General features: G+C 30.1%; 1 protein-coding gene across 1 annotated transcript in view; it reads right to left on the bottom strand.

The window, feature by feature from the left end:
- Window positions 1-1,877, bottom strand: part of LOC139490347 (neuropeptide SIFamide receptor-like) — a 41,857-nt gene extending 39,980 nt beyond the window's left edge. The window contains exon 1 of the mRNA XM_071277164.1: window positions 1,449-1,877. Coding sequence (XP_071133265.1) covers window positions 1,449-1,794 — 346 coding nt within the window. The 5' untranslated portion in view covers window positions 1,795-1,877. The remainder of the gene's footprint in view (window positions 1-1,448) is intronic.
- Between the last annotated feature and the right edge of the window lie 23,448 nt (window positions 1,878-25,325).

Below are 25,325 nucleotides of genomic sequence, written 5' to 3'. Positions count from 1 at the left end.
TCGAAGAACAGTCGGTCAACATCTAAGGAACATTCGTCGGTTTGATTTTTTTAAGATGAAAACAAAAATTATTTGCTATTACTATGCATATATTGCAAAACGTTACATGTATCTTCTCACTTCTACAAATACATCTCAAATGTAGTTAGTTTATTTCAAATTCAGATGTGAGTTTTAAAACAATGCAAATCTAAATATGTTACATTATCTCTTTAAAAACGCTTCTTAAGCAAACACAGGCTTTTTTTTTAATTTTCATTTCATTTAAAGACCTCGCATTGTGGTCTTTAGATTGTATGCAGTTTATGGAATGTTATTGTTAGCTTTCAATTTATCGGTTACACCTATATACATATGAGCAGGGATTCTTTTAGAAATTAAGAAGTTTCGATCAGACATTTTAAAGAGAAATCAAAGTTTATTTTTCAAATTATTTCAGCATTTGTTGATGCATGTCAGGTTTTCAGAGGAGAAGACTGTTGTGTATATTTGAATATTATGCATATAAAGTCGGATTATGAGTATTAGTTTGCTATATTGACTCTTTAGAGAGCTATCTGGCGTTAGGCTATGCATTATTCACATTCCTCAATCTAAATTTTGTTATATTAGCTCTATAACTCATGTTACATTTGCTGCAACTTAATTTGACATGGAATTGACTTAGCAATTTAAATTTAAAAGAGGTATTCATATACTACGGTTGCTGTTACAATGTTATAAACGACATTCCCAGAAATAAAAAAAAACCGAGATAACAAATTGTTACATTCGTTATCACGAATGTATTTCCTGATAACGAATTATATAGTTAATTGTAACGAGATGTACAATTTGTATAAAGACGTTTAAATCAATGAACTTGGAAATGTATTTATGGCATGCCCAAAATTGGCTGTTTTAGGTTTTCGGCTTTATTTATCCTTTTACTTAAAAATATCGATCTATTACGTTCTTCTTACTTTTATGGATAATATTGAGAATGGAAATGGGGAATATGTCAATGAGACAACCATCCGACCAAGGAGCTGACAACAGCCGAAAGCCACCAATGGGTCTTCAACGCATTGAGAAACTCCTGCAACCGAAGAAGTTCCTCATCTGACCCTAAACAAAATGGTTTACTCGTTCAGTGAAATTGGACGTCACACTAAACTCTAAAACATATAAATGAACTTAAAAGAAAAATACATACAAGACTAAGAACAAAAACAAAGACCAAATGCTCCTAACTTGGGACAGGCGCAAAAATCTTTTGTCAGATCGCAACCCTCTCCTAGTTTAAGCGATGTTTAAATTTAAAAGTTGTACACTGTTGATGCCAGCAGTGGGATTTTTTTTAAGTAATTTTTTTAAATTTGCTTTTCTTCTTATTTATTTTTCTAATACATCCAACATTTATTTGCAAAATTGAGTGGTAGATTACAGATACCAACATGATTACTTACCAGTGTAAATGTTGTCAAGCAGAGTTAACGGAGTACAGAATAAGGTAACCAGTATATCAGCCACAGCCAAGTTCACTATAAAGACGTTAGTAACGTTCCTCATTCCGGGATTCTTACATACTACACAAATTACTAAGCAATTACCAATTAAGGCTGTGACAAATATTAATCCATACACAAAACATAACAATACAATTGTAAATTCTTCATGTTTTATCAATGGCCATTCGTTCGGTTCGTAATAATCATTGCCAAATGTCAAATTAGACTCGTTCAAAGCCATTATAAAACTCCTTGAAGTTGTGTTGGAAACAAAGTTTGAAAATAATTCTGTATGATTTTGCATTGTTATTTCTATCGAATCTTAATTCAAATCAATATAAGGCAATGTCCTGCCAAACTAGAATTATTGTTATAAACATTCGTTAATTGAAGTATATAAAAGTTGTCAACATTGTAATGTTTATTTCTTATCATTTAAACTACAGCTTTGACGATGTCACATCTTTATCAATAAAACTGTAATATTATAACCCACTCCTAGAACTCTATTCAAAGCAACCAATCAATGTGATTCTCTGTAATCTTGGTCGTCTTCTGTACGCCTTGACAGAAAAAGACAACCTCATTTAATAGTGTCATTATACGTCTTGGTGATTTATGCAATTTCACGTAAAATTATTAGGATATCAAATGAATATTATCTTAGTGCTCATTTGAGATAAACTAACAAAGTGATTTCAAAATCGATCTTCTTACAAACACATCAAAGACGTTATTAGCCATGATGTTGTCTTCTGTTTTAATAGATATTTTATTAAACATGTCTTAATGATTGGAAAACAATTATCACTTTGACGACGTTTCGAGTCATGAAAGCAGGACACTTTAGAATCAAGGTATCCATTGTCGGGGTGGTATATTTCTTTGCGTATTATCAAAAAAGATTGTTTATTTAATTTCTATTTTGGCTCTGTATTATCGTTTGATAATTTAAGGGATACATGTAGGTGCAGGGTTGGCGTTTTTCTAGATAAAGCATGAGGTTTGGTTTGCCACAAAACCAGGTTCAACTCACCATTTGTTTTCTCATATTGTCCTGTACCAAGTCAGAAAAAAGTTGTTATCTAATAGTTAGTTTTTATGTATGTTGCATTTTCGTTTAATTTTTGTTGCACTTCAGTGTTCTGTTGTTTCGTTGTTTTCCTATTGTAGTTGATGAGTTTTCCTCGGTTTTAGTTTGTAACCCGAATTTACTTTTTCTCAATCGATTTATGACTTGAACAGCGGTATACTACTGTTGTTTTTATTTGGACATTTTTGGGATATCAAATTTGGGCGTTTGCCCTCTAAGTCCCATCCTGGATCCGCCATTTATGAGACGGTGTTATGATCGTCGAATTTGTCATTTTCAATATGTTAGTCTTCTGCTCCTTATTATTTTTGCTCATTCAACGTGGTAACAATTAGCTTTAAATAAAAACCTGATTTAATATAGTTGTATCATTCCACATTTAGAAATACGGATATCTACTTAAGTTTTAGTATGCAACTTTATCTTTTAATACAAATTTGGATAGTCGTTTTGGCTTATTCCATCGATTTGTTTTATCATAATATGATTCAAGGTAAAGAGTAGCGTCCTTTTTGTTTAACAGTATATATGATTTTGCCTTCATGTGCCATAGGAGTAGCTTTCTGAACGTAAATTTAAGTTTAAAATATATTTTGAAAGAGTCCGTGAATAACCTCATTTCCACAGTAAGTTTAAATATCAAACCATTTATTCTGATTAACAAACTGTGCAGCTTAAAGATCAGAATAACTTTTATGAATAAACGATATTTGTACTTTTTTTCTTATTCTGCATATTGATATAATACTTGCCACTTGGTGTGTATCTAAAACCAATACATTGAGCCAAACAAATGTCTAGGCTTCTGTCTCGTATTTTATGGTGTTTCCGACTAATTATATATATTATATTATATAATATAAGCCTTTTAATAAATATTCTTGATATCTTTTTCTGTATCCGTGTTATTTGCCGTAATGATCCGTATCTTCAAAACAAGTTAATATTTGAAATTTTATACTTCGAACAACATGTAGCATTGCAAGATCCTTGTAAACGAAGCATGGGCTTTTTTCCAAATGATGAAGTTCATAAATTAATCAGACGCCATCACGAATTAGTTGACTGTTATGGAATAACAGTTTCACCAGTGATTTTTCCTTACGTCGTAACTACAATACCCTTCACTTTTCACGAATTTGACCTACCGAATTAGACTATTTACCTAATTTGTAATAACATGAGTAACATGTCGAATGCTACATGTGGATCAGGATCTGCTTACACTTCCGGAGCGCCTGAGATCATCCCCCGTGTTTGGTAGGATTCTTTTTGCTTAGTCTATAGTTTTCTATGTTGTGTATTGTGTACTACTATTTGTCTGTCTGTCTTTTTATTTTTTAGATATGGCGTTGTCAGTTTATTTTCGATGTATGAGTTTGACTGTCCTTCGGGTATCTATCGCCCCTCTTTTACAGATCAAAATAACTTTAATTTATGAATAAACTTTATTTGTACTTTTTTCTTATTCTGCTTATTGATGTAAAACTTGATACTGGGTGTGTATCTAAAAACAATATATATAAGCCGATCAAATGTCGAAGCTCCTGTCTCATATTTCTGACAACGCTCTTCTATAAAATTCTTGATATCTTTTCTGGATCTCGGTATTTGCCGTAATGTTACTCATCTTCAACAAAATTTGATGTTTGAAATTGTATGCTTCGAAGAACACGTAGCATTGCTAAATTATTGCAAAGGAGGGACGAAAGGTACCAGAGGGACAGTCAAACTCATCAATCGAAAATAAACTGACAACGTCATGGCTACAAATGAAAAAGACAAACAATAGTACACATGACACAACATAGAAAACTAAAGAATAAGCAACACGAACCCCACCAAAACACTAGGGGTGATCTCAGGTGCTCAATAAGGGTAAGCAGATTCTGCTCCACATGTGGCACCTGTCGTGTTGCTCATCATGTAGACGAAGCATGGCCTTTACATCGGTGAGAATGCATTTATCTTTTTTTTTTGCACGATTATTAGTATAATAGTATTACTTCCTAAATTAATAAGGCAGCTCTTAATCTTGTACTATTTCTAGGAACTATTGTATAATTTCAATGAATAAAAACATCACTTCTCTCAAATTCGACCAGCTTTGTCAGTAATCGAGTAATTAGAAATACAAACAGAGACTGTATTCTCTTGTGGAATATTCAAAACAGCGTTAATGATAAACATTTAATCAACTTAATTAGGTTAAGCCCCTTGTATCATTATGAAATGAGAAATTTATATATATATAATCAGTTTCTCGGTTAGCTTAAATGTGCTGTTTATGATTTAGAAGTTAAGTTTTCAGTAATTAAGTTTGAATTCGATTTAAACCAAAATTTGACATTTGATCAATGGTTTTTAAAAGTGTCTATTTGCTTTTATGTATTTGAATTTGGATCTACTGGCATGTTGGAAGCACAATAATTTGCACAAAACCCCTCGGTATGAGTGTTTCACGAACTATCGTTTACCTCTGTGCATACCCTTGTTAAATAATGAACAAATTAATTTAAAAATAGTTAATAAATGCAATAAGGATGTCGGAATCTGCATTACTGCTCCTAGAGAAAATGAGTTCACCCTGGATTGTGAAGGAATTCTTTCTACTTATTGAATGTGGTGTCTTACGGGTTGTCGTTTTTTTCGTTTTACGTGTTTTCTTCTATTTTTTTGTTATAAAGATAGCATCCTTAAAATTACTAAATTCACGGCCAATATTTTGTATGGGAGTTTTTGTGAATGCAGCGTGTGCATCAAACACAGCAAAAGGTTTAGGTTTTTTTATATTACAAATGATAATTTTAAGTAGAGGTCGGTTTGTCACTTCACTGACAGAATTTATAACAAACTTTTTTTATTTTTCAGTTAAAAAAAATGTTTAACCCTAAAGAAAGTTCAGGAAACATTGATCTTAGTTTTGTTATCACTATATTCAAATATATAGTCGGGTATTAAAACTTTATCACAAATATCTTGAATAAATATCTTCTTTTTTTTATTTTACTCGCTTTGTACTAATTTATTTACACTGCATTGCGAAGGTTTTAATTTTATTGAATAAAACATAACGATTATTGCCTTTTTTCAAATGTTATGTGAAATGAGTTTTTTAATGATAGATTTGTTTTATACTTGTTAGATTTGATTTTACAATTTCTATATATGGTGCGAACAATTCTCATTCAATAGAATTTATCACTATAAACTGACTTTGTGTTAAATCCGTACTTCTACATTATAAGGGTTGAAAATACAGTTTGCTTTTTTGTTATATATCTGGTATAATTATGTCATAGTGTGGTGGTTTTTTTTTTTTTTTTTTTTTTTTTTTTTTTTTTTTTTTTTTTTTTTTTTATCTTTTTGCAAAGATAATTTTTTAAAGAAAAAAACTGTCCGCTTACATACGTCTCAATGGGTACGCTTGAATTTAAACACTAAACAGGTCAAATCAAGTAAGACGGTAAAGAGCATTGAAGACGCAAAATTCAAAATACAGCTAAGGGATTCTTTTTCAGGGGTAGAACACCCTGCAATACGTGCTTGTCTTTCTTTGGGCAGGAATCTCTAATAAGTAAAATAACAATAAACTCATGATAGATATATGTATTGTATTAGCGCCATATGCAGCAAGTTTTGATTACAAAAGACTCATCAGTGACGATCAAATCAAACAAAGTACGAATTTGAAGAGCATTGAGAATACAAATTCTTAACAGTGTTGCCATAAATAGCTAAGGTAGTATATAACTGATGTAGAAAAGCCTTGATATTTCAAAATTGTAAAGTTTTGTTAACAGTCAATTTATGATTATGACCATATTAATGAGAATTGATGTCAACACAGAACACCGTGGAAATTTGATTATGGAAACTCCTTTCTCAAATCGAAAAAATAAAAAGCCCAAACGCATCAAACGAATGGTATCAACTGTCATATTTTTTACTTAATTCAGGCATTTTCTTGTGTAAAACTAAATAAGTATTAAACATGATTTTAAAGCTAGCTAAATCTCTCATGTGTTTGGCAGTTGGATACAATTTCTGTGGTGTAATTGGTTCTTTTCTACTCAATTTGATTTCTGTCACTACTAATTATAACTACCGATTTTGAATTTTTATGAAAAATTGTTCCTTTTCTTTTTTCATATTCTCTTTAAATTTATGTCAGTTCAGTTATTAATCTGAATCAAAGTTTATATAAAAAACCTAGATAAACATTTGCTTTCATGAAGACATGTCAGTATGACACCATTTATTTGTCATTGATTAATTCTCCATGAGTGTGTCTGATTCCAAACAACAGCTTCTTTTATGTAGACAACTGTCAACTGATACAATCAATTTACTCAAATAATGCGTTTAAACTTGTTAACCTTGTCTTTCTTTTTTTTTTACAGAAACCGAAATAGGATAAATAGAATTGAAGATGTACGCAAGACATGTTATAACTGATTCCCAAGTGATATATTTTAATGATAATTAACTGATTATTGATTTAGAGTTTTTGTCATTCTACAATGTATGTTGTATTAATAGTAAGCTCACTCCTTCTTAACAACCATAATTTATTTAACATACTTATAGAAAGTATTTCTTTATACAATTTCAGCTTTTACATTTGACTATATAAGTCTATATATATATTCTTTTATATGTTATCTCATCCCAAATTTTCAATTTTATGCATTTTTAATGCATTTTTTATTTTTATATATATTATCTTTTTAACTTCTCTGTAACCTACACTGACCTATGTTCTTGCATGGTTTTATGAGAATAAACTATCAATCTTAAAAAAAAAAAAAAAAAAAAAAAAAAAAACAATTGGCGCAGTCTTTAATCAGTTTCATACACACGTGTACAAAAAAAAACTTTCATATTGTTTGGGGATATCGTATATACTTACGCATATGTATATAAGACATTGGTTATAATAAAAAAGAACACATAGCAGCTGATTCCGTAACAGTTGATGTTGATGTTCGTTGTGCAATTAGCCAATACAGTTGTTAGAAAATGAGGAAAACCGACTACTTATCAAATTCAACTCTTTGAAATGCTAATTGTAGCTGTATAGGACGAAAACAATATCTATATTTGATCCGGTAATATCAACTACATTTTAACTCGAAAAAAAGGTAAAAAAGAAAGACTGATCAGTGAACAATGGTCTTGCTATAATGAAAAAAATACCATGAGGTAACGTGAAAGGAAATGGGAAATTTGTCAAAGAGACAACAACCAAATCAAAGATCATAATGTAGACGAAAGCTACCAATGGGTCTTCAATACAGCGAGAACATTTTTCACCCAGAGGCGCGCTTCAGCTGACCCCTAAACAAAAATATGTACTAGTTCATTGATAATAGACGTCATCATACTAAATTCAGAAATATATCAAAAATAAACTAAAATTAAAAATCATACAAGCCTTAAAAAATGTCATAGGGTCCTGGCTTGGGACAGGTGCATAATTTCGGCGGGGTTAAACATGTCTATTTAAGATACTTACCTTCTCCTATACCTCTACCCAATGTAGAAAAACAAATACACAGCTATACGCACAGTAAAACTCCATGCAAAGGGAACCATAGTCCGATGTCAATAAAGTTAACAAAATAAACTAAACTAAATAACAGTGATACATAAATTAACAGAGGACAACTAGTAGTTACTGATATGCCAGCTTCAGATCTCAATAAAAATAAATGATTGAAATATTATATCTTTATTATGTGAATACCAAAATACAATCCCTACCGTTAGGGGTCATGTATCATACCATAGAATATTTGGAACAACATAATTGCATAAAGACAGAAAATATGCGGGTCAATATTTAGATTTTAACGGAGTTAGAGTATAGGCCAGCTAGGGTTGCTGTAAAAGGGGCAACAAATCAAGATTCTAGAAACAAAAGGTTCTTCAATTCTGAGATCAGATGGCGGAAAACACTCTCACATTATGTTCTTACTTTAAGACAATTGCTCACGTGTCATGTCCAAAATTTAAACCAAACTATTTTCATCTTAATGTCCATAAATTAAAACAAAACCGTTATGCAATGTCGTAAAATAGAAATAAAGCAAATGACATTTGTCATTTTTCATGCTCTTCCTGTTTCTAAAACTAACTGGTACTAGTATTATATCATCAGACAATATACTTTGATTTTATGTTATTCAATGATATTGTCATTGTTAACAAAGTATCGTTTGTTCTTTGAATTCAATACTAACGTCTACAATACAGACTTTCTTTTCTTTAGGGATCTCTTTTTGTGTCGGGAACTATGCATACTTATATTACATAATATATAACATTTGATATAAGAGGACATCAATGTTTGCATAAGTCGATATGACTTCTTATATCAGCAAATTACTAGCACATAAAGTACAAATATGACTTCAAGCAGTTCTGATATGGTATCATTTAGTATTATTTTACTAATATCAATGTTTCTGTCGTCTACCACAAGTCCAAATAAGTTATATGATTTTTATGAACTTGTTTTCTATTCATCAATTTATTTTATGAATCTTGATATTCTAATAATCGAAATCAAAATTTTTTATAAAAACAAAATGACTTTTATTTGCCACCTATAATGTTACATCGCAAATTGAGAAAGCTCGTCAGTGAGTGTAATTTGTTTTATACGTTGGTGAAATGGTTTTGAAAGAAAAGAAAAGAGAAATAACATTCACAAAATGCCAGAAAACCGAACAATACTAAACATTGATCAACATCAATTCTCTGTCGATTCCGATATCACCTGAGATTTGAGAATACTATTATGAATACATATTTATGATTTGCCAATAGTAACACTGTAATCATGGAATAGCTTAATTATTTTTTGGAAACGTAAACTGTTTTAAACTTTTGTAAATACATACAAACATTCAAAATGAAAACGACCAACGAAGTTGTTCCTGTCTTTACAAATGTATAATAAAACCATTGTACTACAAAAGGCTTCGTGTTCACTATTTGACCTAACCAGTCTATGAAAGAAGCGATTCGATAAAAACTTTTCTTATATCAACGAGCTATATTGTCTTATATTAACGAGTTGCATTGTGGGAAATTTCAGACGAATGTTAGCATTTGTACGAATGAAGGCAGATTTCTCGGCATAAAGTAATGACTATTTTCTTGAAACAGGGTGACATTTAACACGACATACGTCTAGTGTATGATTTCCATGAATTATTTTATGTAATAACAAGCAAGGTGTATTTAAACGAGAAAATTGAATTGTTGAATAAATAAAACATAATTGCACGATTTATCATTTGTAGATGTACACATTCTATAAATATCATGCGGCAAATTCAGTGGAATGCAATTGTGATGAATTCAATTGTTTGCTAAGCCAAAATCACCTATAAGTCAAAGATACTGCTATATTTTATTATATCAATGCGATATTTGTCTTATATCATAGCGATGATTTTTTTAAAATCAAAAATTTATGAATGCGATACTTTTCTAATATAACTGCTATAGTTTTCTAATATAAAATGAATACGATGACACGTCACAATGCATGTCAAGAAATCTGCAAACATAAATCACAAACTTAGATCATGACCGGTTAAATGTTTTAAGTTCAGTATTTTTACTTTTTTGGAACTTTAGGATGAATATCACTAAAATTTCGTAACTGTAACAAAATTAACGCTTACATGAACGTATCATTTCGAAAATGTTGCTTGACCCTATTCACAGCGTGGGAACGGAACTGTACGGGTTTCTAATAATTTGGTCATTCGGGACACTGTCAAGCGGGCCTCCGACATTTGCAAAAACACAAGTTGCTTGATGGGAACTTTAATGAACTCTTATGTTCCTATATAACGTTTCTGCTTCAAGTTTTGATAGCTAAAACATTCTTTATGTAAATATGAACCAATAAAATAATAAGAAAGATATATGCATCTAAACATTTTCCTTAGAATGGTGGAGCTCCGTGTAAAACGATCAAATTGTCACACAACAGCGATCAAAAATGTCAAATAAACATCGAAAAATCAATGTTTGCTACCTGAATTTTTACATATACCTTCGTCCTCAGTCAATATACTTCTTTCAGGTCAATATATCCTGTATTGGCCTCATTCAAAGGCTATATTTGTTATATTATTAATTTCCGACCATGTTTCTATCAAACTCGTCAATTAGGTTTGTTGGAAATTTTTAGATATTACATTGTCTACTTGACAATAGCAACATATTAGTTGTTATTTCATTTACTTTTTTTTTTGGATATCTTATGTATTTGAAGATTTTTTTTTCGTCAAATAATCGATCACAGATATCATTTGTTTCAAAACGTTACATACAGTACATGACGTCACAAAGTATATCGGTTTTTAGACATTCTAAAAATAACCGTGCAATATGCTTTTTGCCGGTCAATATGCTTTTTGCTATCCGCCGTTTTCTCTCTACCTTCGAAAATATAGTTTAACATGTGACTATCCCTAAACGAATCAAATTTGTTAAAATAAACGAATTAATAATATTAGACAATATCGCTATGTGATATAAGAACAGTTTTTTATCGATACGCTTCTTCCATAGACTGTTAACATTCTCCAAAGTTAACGCCCAGTTAGGTAAAACAAATTAACTGGTTTTATTTTACAGGTAAAACATGTAATAGGATTGATTCAATAAGTCTGTTCAAACAAGTATGACGCTAATTGAAAACAAATAATTACTTACACTGTCTGGGTATTTACTTAAAGTTCAATGTTATTATTGTAATCTTCTTTGCTTTGAAATTAATTATTAGTTCGGAGTTGTATTTTTATTTATATTTTATTCCCATTATTGCCATTATATTCAGATGAGGAAAATTATTCCACCTACGCTATACAAAATTAAGCACCCATATAATTACTACATACTTTTTTTTAAATTCCTTGTTGATAAGATATGAAAAAATCATGATGAAAGTAAAGTAAACCAGTCCTATATTGGGTTACGCTTTTTTAATATTGTTGGTACTATGTATTCATATAACTCCAATTTGTTACGCGTTTCTTATTCGCGTTTCTTATTCTATACTTTTAAGTGTTTAGATTTGTGCTCCGGGTGAAAGTGAATCCTTTAAGGCATTGAGAAAGATCTATAAACTACTATTATTAATCATTTTGTATTATATATTTAAAGATTGGGTGAAGGAATAAATGAAAGAAAAGCGAAAACAATGGAAACAAAATTATATAATTTAATTTCAATTATATTTATATTTGTTTTATTTCTGAAAGAATGTATTTGCATTCTTTGTAGGTAAACATGATTACTTGTTTAATTTGCTTGTGGTGTTCTGTCCAGCGCCACTTTCATAACTTCTGGCCTCGTCGTGGCGGTCAGTTTGTAAATCATTATGGTTGGAAAAAGTGAAATATAGCCATCTAGCCCCGACCTGAAATCTGGTAATTCTAGTCAATAAAGATAAGTGATAAGTATAGATATACTACTCAGGCCACTCGACACCCGATGCTCAACAGATGACAAAAAAGCAATAATATTATGGACTAATTTAAAATACGTATTTTAAATGTAAAATAATACTGGTGCTGTTCTTTATCGTAATAAATATAAAAGGGTTTCAGTTACGAATGCTTCTGTCGACCGTCCATTTTAGTAATATCAAAATAAGCTATGTTTTAACGCAACGTTTCTGACATTTTGAGAAGCGTTTCTTTTACTCTTAACATTTTATTAATTCACAAAAATCATAATCAGATGAAAAACTACAACATGATATTTACTTAGCGCATGGAAGGATCTATGATACATTATAATTTACGTGTAATATACTGGTAACTTTAATATTTGAACATCATAAGTTCCGCTTACACTTTTGTCGGAATCTAACATACACAATATAACTGGATATTTAAACTGTTTATGAAAAGGTAATGCGGAGTAGAATATAACTAATTCTAATAAGGTAATGCTTTTTTTTTCAAGTTGCATGATATTCAAAAGTGAACCTTGATGAAAGGTTGTTTTTCCAGGGTCAGGTGCACATTTAAACCTGTTATCAAACTGGAAATTACATTTTACAATTGCAGCAGTGCTATCATTAAGTGCAATATTCATGAAGTGGAAATAGACATATATACGTATCAGACTAGAAAATATTGTCCTTATTAAACAATTGCTATTTATATTACTTTACAATTTAATGTCGGCATCTAATTGCCAGACTATTAGATTGATGATATGTTTTTCAACCTTTTGTGTAGGATCTGCCGGTAGTTTATTTTAGAAATAAAGCATTCGTTTATTAAATTTGCACTATTAAACATTCCTACACATTTTTATGGTATATAAATGGAACAAAATTACAATCTATCTCAAGTCTTTATGTGTACTTTGTTTATTTAAAGTGCATGCAATATTAAAACGCAATCAAAGCTATAAGAACATGTGGTATGAGTACAAATGAGACAACTCCCTATCAAAGTCACACCAGTAAAAAGTAAAATGAATCTGCTCCGTACAATATACATCTTTTGCATTCAACTCATAGTTTTTCATTTTAATTGGTCAATGCAATAGTTTGAGCAGTAACAATTGTTGATTAGCAAATCTATTGGTGTATGCATTAACATTTAACACATATCAACATTTTTAATAGTTGGCAAATAGCTTCTTTCATCGAATGTTTTAATTGTTTTTGCACTTACAAAATTACTAATTGGTTTTCTATTTGCAGTTTCAGAAATTGAAAATAACATATATATTTTAGTTTCTTGTCAAAAGTTTAATTAAAAAACACCATTGATTGTTTCATTGTTATAGTATGCATAAAAATTGAACTAGAAAGTGCAAAGGTTTTCATTTCTTTTTGAAATTCGTCTAAATTTTTTTCAGTATCTGCTGATTTTTCTTCTGTAATCAATGTATAATGAAATTTTCATTCCATTCAACAGCTTCATCGGTTATCAAATGTCAATAATATCAATAATGGCCTTGAACTTTTCAAAGAAAATGTCTCAAATTATAGCTCACGAATCTTTCATTGATATGTTTTTTTTTACTAGTTATTAAAAGTCAAAACGTTTTATCAATCTGTCAAATATAACTGGTTATTTTCATTCATTGCCTTAAAAAACATTACTTGCTGCTTTAACGATCCAGTCGTGGCATCTAGGATTAACACTCATTGTTAACATCTTAGTAAAAGTATGTTGTTTTGGTAGGCTGGTATGTTTACATGTGGGCTATAGCCTTGTGAAGTAATATATCACAATGGCTCAACATGAAAGACTTGTACAAAGCTTAATACACATCTGTTTAAATAGATTCACCCTTTCACAGAGAATATAATATTTGACATGAGGTGTTAAAGTCATATGAAACCTCAAATTAAAAAAAATCATGCATGTGTTTTATAACTAAATGGATAGTTTTATTTATACAACTTATGTACAAATACTTTGTTCTGAGGAAAATTCTTTAATTTGTCAACATTTAGAAGAAGTTTACTTATTTTTAATTGTTTGCTTCTAGGAAGCAATTCGTTGACATATTTTCCATATGCATAGTGACCTTAGCGTGACCCTCCTCGTAAAAATGCTGTGATCGCAATACAAATGGATCTGTCATTAGAATAAACAATTATATAATTGTACATGTTAAACACGTGCTCAATACCCATACTTTTTATTGATTGTTTACTATAAGGTGACAATCGGTTAACCTCGGCTTCAAAACACGGCATTTAATGAGCAGCCATTTTTGTTAAATCATAACAGACAGAGAGAAAAAAATTGACGATTATATGATATATTTGCGTAAAAAATGATAAAATCGTGCACAGAGGACTAAGTTTGTGATATATACATGCATTGGTTCAAGAATTGGATAAGCATTTTTTTTTCACCAGTCAGTCGTTTCATATGACTTTAAGCATCAACCCATCCAATGACAAGGAAATTTAAACTAACGCTGATTTCAAAAACATCTATGTAAAACATGCATCAGTTTATTTATATTTATCATAATGCTTCATACATTCCATTAGTGCAAACAGTTATTAGGGACCGGAACCTTTTCATTTGGGTGTATAATGTTGTAAGGATGAGTAAGGATTTGTTGTAATGAAATATAACACTTCAACCCTCCTTGTTGTCTTTCAAAACAAATCCATATAGAATTTAGTCTACTGAAAATGTTATGAAAGAAATCTTAAATTTGGTACAGCTAAACTCAATATTTGTTAGATTTTTAAACACATTTCTATACCGTAAACAAACTTATTTTTCGCGGATATTTTATTTCGCGTTTTACCCTGTCTAGTGCACATCGCTGCTATTTAATTAACTTGATGTAGTGTTATAAGAAAAAAATAAGTTTTACATATCCGCGTTATTTTCTACTTACGATTTAAGATTTTAGCAATACATGCTTATTTTCCTTTCCTTTCAGTCACAAATTGGTTTAGTAAATACTTTAGTTTTAGAACATTATGAAAATAAGCACACAAAATATGTTGTGGTACTAAATAGTATCATCTTTATAGCTGGACTAGCCTGCCCTTTTATATAAATCTACTGACACGTTCCATTACTAAAGATTTTTTTCATGTTTAAATTAAGAAAATAAGACAACATGACACACCAAGGACACAGAAGACAACACAATTACCGAGGAAAATTCAACGCGGAAAATCTCTGATCAAATGGCAAAATCAAAAGCTCAATCGCATCAAACGAAAGGACAGCAATGAAATGTGATTATATCAAAATATGTTTTTTGTGAAATCACTGTTAGTATTTAAAGCCAAAACGTTCTGTCTTACACAATCTAGAATAACATAATGAATAAATATCTTAACATACAATATTTTTCGACAATTTGCTTGTACATCCCGTCATTTCTACAATTCATGAAGGTCTAAATCGTGGTAACCAAATAGAAAATAAATAAGTGCATCAATGTAAACAAAATTTTTGAAAAAATAAAGAAAAAAGAATAACATGAATAATGGGCCTTAACCATAAAATACCAAAAAATTACTTGCACAATAACAAAGATTAGCCCTGTCTTGACTTTCACGCATGCGAGATCGTAAATTAAAAAAAAAATCATAATCTTCTTTGCTGTCCTATATATTACATCTTACGGTTTATCTACAATACTAATAATCTTCATTTAACTTTGCGAAAGCAGTTTTAGTAATATCCTTTTCGATCAGATATTACAAGATACAAAAATAAACTGACATCGTGTCATCAGAAAATTATGAAGGCTTTAAATAGTGGCTTCAATTTAAATAATAAAATAATCTATGGATCCAATCTCCCAAGCTGACAAATCCGTTGTCAGTATTTGGTGTTGTTTACATGAAATAGTCAGACATCATCCTCTCTATATATATATAAAGCTATGAAGGACATCAATTATGATAAATATATTTCAATAATAAAATTCAGTTAACAGGCGAAAAATTTAATCGTTTGAATTAAATTTTGATTAAATTAGAATTCTCAGAAGATGACCACAATCATTAGAACATGTAAAAATTCTGGTGAAAACTTTTGTCATTAAAATGTACTTAAAGAGTACGGAAGCGACTATGTCAAACGGAAGACTGAAAACGTCAGAAAACATCCGATATTGTAAGATCGACAATACGCGTACATGAAGACATCAACATTGACGATAGCCATATACAGGTCCGTGGCATGTAAGTGACAATCTGTCCTTCGGAAAAGTAATCATTTTATGTCCCATTAATTATAATAATATGCCATTATTAAATATTCTTTTTTTTTCGTTTTTGTTGCAGCTTTTGGCTTAAGATAGGGACAGGGCAGTGATATTTTGCTGTATTCCTTATTCGTTTTTTCTTATTCTTGTGTTATTCCTTTAAATCAAGTGTGAAATATACCTATACGGGACTGTATTGTTGTGCACACACAAAAACTGGAGCAGTAATATATTAAGGATGTTCCTACACCTATATTTATGAAGGCAAAAGTATTTTGGGTAACCAATTACACATGTTGAACTGACAAATATTGTGTTAATCTGCATAGTGATTTACACAATTTCGTAATATTGAATCAAGTACGGAATATATAGTTATACAATAGCCATTAATATTCATTATCTATGACAGTTGGTCATGATGTTACGTTGAGTTGACGACACAAGTATGTGAACATTTTTCAGATCCTTTGGTTAGCTATATAGATGACTGCAAGGTTATGTTGTCTTCAGTTGATAATAATGTTTTTTAATTTGATATTTTCCTGAATGGCTATGCGCTGTCAAAGGTTGTGGAAGTGTCTGAACATTTTAAACATACATGTAACTACAACATGTATAATTCAACGAATCACATGACTCATAAGCCAGGAAATAGTGATCAAGCAGATATTAACTGCCTGTTATATTTTGTTTTCGTTCTTAGCTGTGGTATAGGTTAGTCGTTTCGTTTCCTTTTGAAGTGATATCAAATTAAATTATAACATTGTTTTTCGCTTCAAATGTAATGTATTTTGCAGATTATTAAAGTAAAAAATGGGGACAATAGGTTGTCGTTTGTTTATGTGTTACATATTTGTTTTTCGTTCATTCTTTTACATAAATAAGGCTGTTAGTTTTCTCGTTTGAATTGTTTTACATTGTCTTATCGGGGCCTATTATAGCTGACTATGCGGTATGGGCTTTGCTCATTGTTGAAGGCCGTACGGTGACCTATAGTTGTTAATGTCTATGTCATTTTGGTCTTTTGTGGATAGTTGTCTCATTGGCAATCATACCACATCTTCTTTTTTATACTGACTCTTTGTTTTGTCGATGGTTAGCTTATTGGCAATAACATCATTTATCCTGTTTGTCATTTTCATTTTAAGAACATGTGTATGTACGTCTGGATATCGGTCACTTGTTTTCGATTTGTTTTGAGATATTCCTGTTTCATTTATGTATAATCCACTCCCTTAATTCTTATTACTGAAAGCGAAAACGATGAAATGTCAATCTTGTAATCGAGAAAAGAATGTTATTTCTTATTCACTCGCAGTAATTTAAATCAATAAACATAAAAAAACGAGGATAGACTCTATTAAGAGCATTTTTATAAGTCAACTATGATGAAAAAATGTCTCGTTTAAAATTTAACCAGAGCCATAAAACGTAATTGCAGAAAGTTTTCTGACCCTGACGCTTGTGTATTTGTATTTAGAAACTATCTTGTTTAAAAAAAAATGTGTTGTTGCGTTTCACACTGAGGAGAAAAGGTTAACATATTATGTAAGTTAAAAAAAAGTTGAGATTTTATTTCAAATGGATGTATTTCTACCTCATTTCCCAGACGGAAAACAAATTATTTATATTTAGTCTTACATCTTGTAGATTCCTTATCGTTTCTGTTTGTAATAAAATATCATTTATATGTCATGTGCTCATACAATATTCTTATTTTCTAACCATCAACAATACGTCTGACGTCAATGACGACACGATATTAATATATAAAAGATTCATATTGGGCAATTATTAATTAGTTAATAATTCAATATATATAATTTATATTAGTTTTCGTAAGTCATATAAAATTGAGGTTTATTCTTATTCATTTGTATCATTTCTACCAAAAGTCAAAATGTCAGTAGGTCAGCACTTTTGTATTTTTAGAAATGTACTTTACAAACGGATAGTGCAAAAACCATTTTCAACTATTGATAATAAGACATATTATATTCAATGTTAATGCTTTTGAACCTTTTTGTATAATAAAACCTTATTTCATTATAATCTGTTTTGTTTGGTTACACACTAATGTACTTTTCATGCAGTTTCTATTAATAGACAATCTCCGGCGCAGAGATCACATATCCGTTCCGTTTAATGCTACGTAACACTACAGGTGGCACGGTAGTATTTCCTGGCCCATAAGGGATAATGATAGCCTTTTTAGAATTTTCACCACTTTCTAACACTGCAAAAAAATCTACATTCACAGTTAACTGAAGTACTTTCATTTTACTATTCAGAAATGAATTTGAATATGTATCATGACCGTTTACTTTTTTCGCTATCTTTAAAAACCTAAGGCCACTAGTACTTTAAGGTCTTTTATGGTGCAGTGAATACAAAATTTAAAAAAATTCTCAAACATTCATTTTCATCTGTATGTAAAATTATTTCATATTTTTCTACACCTGATTCATCCCTCAGTTTGGGAAAGTAAGTTCAGTTGATACTGTATTTTTTGTCTAATCGCACTGTTTAGATACATTAACCTAAGTAGGGTACACAAAAGAGCAACCTAAATTCTGGAATGCAAATACTACCGTGCCACCTACACTCATATTAAGTGTAGTATTGCGGAGCATGTAAGGAACGGATATGATCTCTGCGCCGGAGATTGATTAATAGAAAGAAATTGGTCATATCGATCCATCGTCAGGTAAACGAACAATGCTATTATTTTTAACGGCAATAGCAATGGCGGCAATTGGCAAACACGTGTAAGTCTTTGCTTATCCTTCACACATATGGTTGAATAATTGTGCATTTTATAAAATGACAATGCGCCTTTCCAACGTCTTGAAGCGACTTTACAAATTTAAGCATTCCTTAACTGGTATGTTTTCAAAAACGTAGACCCTTCCTGAACATGATATATCTTTGAAAATCATGATATGATGTTTTTATCCTAATGTGTTTGTCTCGATACTGTATTTGTTTCAACCCAAACTGGATTGAACAAATATTGGAGCATACATTTATTTAGTTGTCTCGATTTTGCAATGTCTAGGGGTTTTTTTGGGGGTTTTTTTATCTTTCGAGTTTTCCTTTGTGCCATCGTCGCTTTACTGATGAAATTTCTTATTTGCAAATGAATATATCGGGTTAACCAATGGTCATGGTCATTTAAAGAGAACTTCAAGTATGAAAACTAATCAATTATAGCATTTGATTTAACCGATAGAACGTTTACGTCTCGTCTTTTTGCTGACTTTTATTGATAAAAAGCATCTTAATCATAACTATAATCACTGCATAAAGGATATTGTCTCGCAATATTTTACCATCCAAATATCTGAACTCTGAAGATTATATCCATTGAATTTGTAAAAAATGATGCTCCAATTTAAAGCCGTCAGCTTTATTAGAGGACACGTAGTCAGTTTATCATAAGATATCATCTGAAGGACAACGACAAAGACCATTAAGCTATTTTCATGCAAAGAAACGAAAGGATAAAAAACATGTGATTCTTCAGAACATTGCCATAAAAATAGTCTGTTTCCGAAATTTATTCATTGTTTTTTTCTGTTAAACAAACAATGCTGGCTGTAAATGCTTAAAACGAATGATTCTATGTAATATAATATGTCATGTTGTCTGATATTTTAATTGAAAAAACATTTATGTCACGAAAGTAATCTTTGAAAATGAAAAGATCAGTCAAGTCACGATATGACAAGGATAACATGTGTTTCAAATAATTGTACTAAAACATATGGCGTTTTTAAAACGTATACATAATAATCAGTGTATAATTAAAATCATTATGGTACCAATTGTACTACATGCAAACCATCAGTTTGGTATTTAAAAAGAATAAAAATAGTTGTTGGTAAATCATTTAATAGTTTAAATGAATTGCATCAAACATATGATTAGTATAGTAAAATCGATCTTAATAATATTTGTTGTCTTTAACCGATTGATAAAATCAGAAAACGACATCGTTGTTGTTGTCAAAGTTTACAAATTGTAACAAATTATCAAAACAATCATTAAGTAACACCTATCCTGTATTTTAAATGGGGTTATCTCAATAATTTTATTACGTTTCAGGTAAGCGCAAATTAACCTATACATGTTTTTTTCATTATTTATTTGAAAAGGGACTTGATAAATTGCAGCTGGAGGCTCGATAGATTACTGAAAAGCTTTTCCAAAAGTAAACTATTTTTAAAGTGTAAATTATCGTTTGTCTGCAACTATTTCATATTAAGCTTTTAATCATAGCTGAAGGCCATACAAAGCGCTCTCGTTTACATGTTAAACAAATTATGAAGAAAACATCATCGGACTCTATTGTGGAATAATTTTGTCTTAAGGATGAGTTGTGGTGCAGGGGTACATTATAGAAAATCTATATTAGGGACAATTATCATTTTTATCAGAATACAATGCCTGACTCAATAGTTAACGTGAATGCGGAAACATGCAAAAGATACAGGACTGGTTTTTAAAAATGAAAGGAGAAAATTTCGCCAAATAAAGAAAAAAGAGAAAAATGAGGTGCACAAATATAAGAAGTGAAAAATGACCAAACAAAATGGAATACAGAGTACAGAAACACATGCAGATATTCTTAAGACGCTTCTATGGTTTAATCAAATATCATTTAGTATGTTTTACCCCCATTTCTTGCTTAAATAATTTAGTAAAAATACTATTGCTCATTATGATTTGTTAGATTTTACAAATATTTGGGGTTGACATAATACTATATGGGTCTGCATTGAATACACTTATCTTCTATGTCATTTGGTTTGTGTTTGAGAAGTGTATCACTCGCAGTCATGCAAAACTTGTCATTTTTATGTGTATTATTCAAAAAGCATAAACTGTCACTCATAATAATTATGGAGGATCCAACAGCTTTAAATTTAGTTGTCAGCATGATGCTGTATGAATATTGCATTTAAAATAGATCTCGATATGTTCTATAAAAAAATGACATTTTGATTTGTACTGTTATTCAGTCTTATGAACATGATATTAAAACTATACTGGGTTACTTTGTGTTTGTAAATATTTATACATTTTTAGTTTTTGAGAATAAAAAAAAATATATAATCGAACGCACTACCTAATCTCGCTCATAATATTATATATACAGTGCTTATATTATTTTAACAATAAAATTGTAATTTTGTTTTTTTCAAAAATGGCTTTTATAATATAAATAAAATTGTATCATAAGTAACACATCCTGCATATTGGAAAATGTCTAATAGTCTTTTCCTGTAAATATCAGATAAGCACACACCAAGCTTATATCCCTACATGATATAAGATCTGTATGCAGTAGATTGTTTTTCAAGGACGCTGCTACGGGATAAAAATGGTCATAATTGTTTTATTACAACACAGGTTTGAACAAGTGAAGCCCAAACTAAATTAAACGTCTTGTCATCATGTCATAAAAATACATAACATATAGTTCTTTATGATACTCAACAAATACATGGCAAGTTTTTACTTACCAGATCCTGTACATACATTTAGAAAACAATCATTAATTATAATCGGAGCGATAGTTGTTTGTCGAACAGACTCTGAAATTCATGAATACAGTGGTATAGCAATTCGTCTGCAACCATTTAACGTTTGAAATAGAACAAGGAAACGCGTAATAATAGTTGATGTACATGCAATGATTCTATATAGCTAGGAACATATCGACAATTGTGGCTGCTGTCGCGGTCAGGTTGTTGTCACGATTTGAATTAGGGATACTTAATTAATGGAGATGGTTGATGGTTCAATAAAATGACAACCCAACGACAAGAAAAACAGAATGACAATTTATATGTCATCATAAGATTTGAGTCAAGTGACTATAACCTTCTAGAAAACAATAATCGATGTTGAAATCAACATGTAGGAGACGATATTAGAACTGAAAATTAATATAACCGACTCATCTTAAGACAACATGAGAAGGGTATACATTAATATGATATTTGAATTTTTAAGGAATATCAAAAAGAGGGCACTCAAAAACCATTGTCAAGATTTTTAGCATATTATTCACAAGTTGAGAACCCGCACGGAATTTTCTATCCAAGGCCTATACCTGGATACTTAAAATGACAAAAGTTTACACCAGAAAACGTAACGTATGAAATTTAATCGACTGCAGTACTTAATTCAACCGATAAAACGATTATTCCCGTCTATTAACTGACTTTTATTATTTCAATAAACTCTATCATAATTAATATCTCTACATAATAATATAAATAATATCTAAATACTGACAAGGGTTTTTAAACTTAGGATATACCACTCATATGATCTTTAATTAAAGAGCTGTCATAGTTCTCGTGTGACATGAAGTCAGTTTGTATTTCTTATCTTGCAATATCCGATTGAAAGTGATATTCTTGATTTCGCTAAAAATAAAACATTTGTTAGTGTTTTCTGGAAAACCGTAAAATAACATCTTTCGGTCAACAAGGAGTACCATACAAGCTGTCTTATGTGATCTCGTACGCATTAAAGTGTAGATGGTGTCCCTTTTTATTGTATTCTTCAACTTACAGGTTTTTTTCTATTCCATTTTTCTCTATACGGTATTTTTCCGTTAATTGTTCTCTTTTTCTGTTAATCCTTCCAAGACACCAAATGTATACCAGTAAAGGAGACATGAATTATGGCAAAAATTTTGTAATTGACAAACATATACGATATTACATGTATGTTAAGAAATTAATTCATTGTTCTTTTACGTGTAAATCCAAACATTATTAACATAATATCTTATTTGAATTACCACATTATACGGTGTCATGTTGTGTGATATTTGATGTAGGTCACCAAAGTCATTGATAAAAATTCATCAATAGGTTATATATTTAAAGTCCCGATAAAACACTGATAACATTGTTTTTTTTTTTTGTGTACTCACTGGTTTCTAAACATAAGGGTTTTTATTTTGTATAAATAACCATTTTAAAACAATATGTATTTAGTTAATATTATTTGTTTAGTTAATATAACGATACAAATTTAAAAACACCAGAGGTGTATTCCAAATTTTTAATGAAAGGACATGTAGACGGTTTCTTATCTTGATATCGCGAAATAAAAAAAAAACATTGTCAAAACTTGTTTATCTATTTAAAGTATTTGAAGCTTTTCATATCAACTTGAAATGAACGACAATTCAAGGTGGATTATCACTATATAGTTCCCCCGATAGAATTTTCTAAGATATTATTTTTCAAACATGAAGAATGTGTCATGCTTTTATTAAATATATATTTACACTGTACTAATTTTTTTAGCAGGTGCAGTCGTTTGACTAGAGCTGTTTCAATGCAAAATTATATTCAATCTCCTCTAATCATCAACGTCGGCTCATTTTTAAAACCGTACTCTTTGAATTATTGCTGATTTGTCTGCGTTCTGATACGCATTGAATATTAGCGAATGGATGTTCAGTAAACATAATCAACACAATTAAAAAAAACTCTTGCATCAGCTAGCCATCATAGTTATATCTAAATAATTAATAGTAACCATAACGTTTATTGATATTGGAAAAAATTGCACCAAGATATATAAATATTAAAGAAAGATTTACCTTTTGTGTTTTTTGTTGCTTTTCGTTGATTGGTACAATCTGGAAATGTTTTTCGCAGTTGAAGGTTAAAATTATCCAACATTTCAATTCAGTTAAACTTTAACTATATATGTTTTTGAAATTGTCTATGTTAATCATTATCATTTACAAAGATTCACATAATTCTATATATTATATATATAGATATTTTAGCAACGAAACTCTTGTGAAATTAAATAATTTGAAGTAATAATTAATTTGTCTGCAACTATAGACTATTACGCTTATAGAAAAAGAACCAGTTTGTCATTTCTTACGGCAATGCAATAAAAGCATCACCTGTTCAATGCGAAAAGGATTTGTCTTAAAACCTTAAAATGGCAAAACAAATGGTGCAAGAGTTTAGCGTTTCTAATCAATTTGTGACCCAATAACAGTTGTTCCATGCAAACCGTGAAAAAAAATGTTAAATAAATTTACTATTAGGGCATAAATAATCCGTTCCAAAGGTTTGCCAGAAACGTCAGAAACACTTACCATTGTGTAGAGGAAATATGAAATGTTAAACTTGTTCTTAATGCATTTGTCTTAGATAAAAAAAAAAGTATGTTTAAACTAATCAATTGCTGTTTATACTTTCTATTTATATATTTATATTTTATTGATCATTTATACGAGAAAACATTAATGAAATAAAAACACACATATTGCTGTTAATTTTCATCTTTCATTAATTTATTTAGTACTTCGGTAAAATATTGCATGCACATTAAATCAAACTAAACATGTCTATAACCTTAAGATTATTGTAACCTGATTTAATTGAAATTTCATTTAGTAGAATTTTAATGTGTTATATACATGAATACGTGTAATGTATATCTTGCAATGTATTCTAACGTTTTACACAATAAGTTGAAATTATTATATAATATTGCTATTAGTCAAACATATTGTTACTTAAACGTACTAAATGGAGTTTTTATCGATATAGGAAGATGTGGTGTGAGTGCCAATGAGATAACCCTCAATTCAAATAACAATTTTAAAAAAGTAAATCATTATAGGTCAATGTACGGCCTTCAACACGGAGCCTTGGCTCACACCGAACAAAAAGCTATAAAGGGCCCCAAAATAACTAGTGTAAAACCATTCAAACGGGAAAACCAAGTTCATTTGTAGTTGTTTAGCAACTTTATTAGCCAATTATATTATCAATTTTCCAACATAGAATATAAGCATAATGCAAATGTACTATATATTTGGAAATGAAACTTTGAGAGTGGATAAATCTATTTTTGATACTGTACCATGAACTATAGTACAGCTTCAAGTAATATATATGTATATATGAAAATAACAGTGTTGTTCAGGAAAT

The sequence above is a fragment of the Mytilus edulis genome, chromosome 9 (assembly GCF_963676685.1).
Source record: "Mytilus edulis chromosome 9, xbMytEdul2.2, whole genome shotgun sequence".
In the NCBI taxonomy this organism is placed as follows: domain Eukaryota; kingdom Metazoa; phylum Mollusca; class Bivalvia; order Mytilida; family Mytilidae; genus Mytilus; species Mytilus edulis.
Note: the sequence above shows the minus strand (reverse complement) of the source record. Positions and strands in the feature narration are given on the sequence as shown.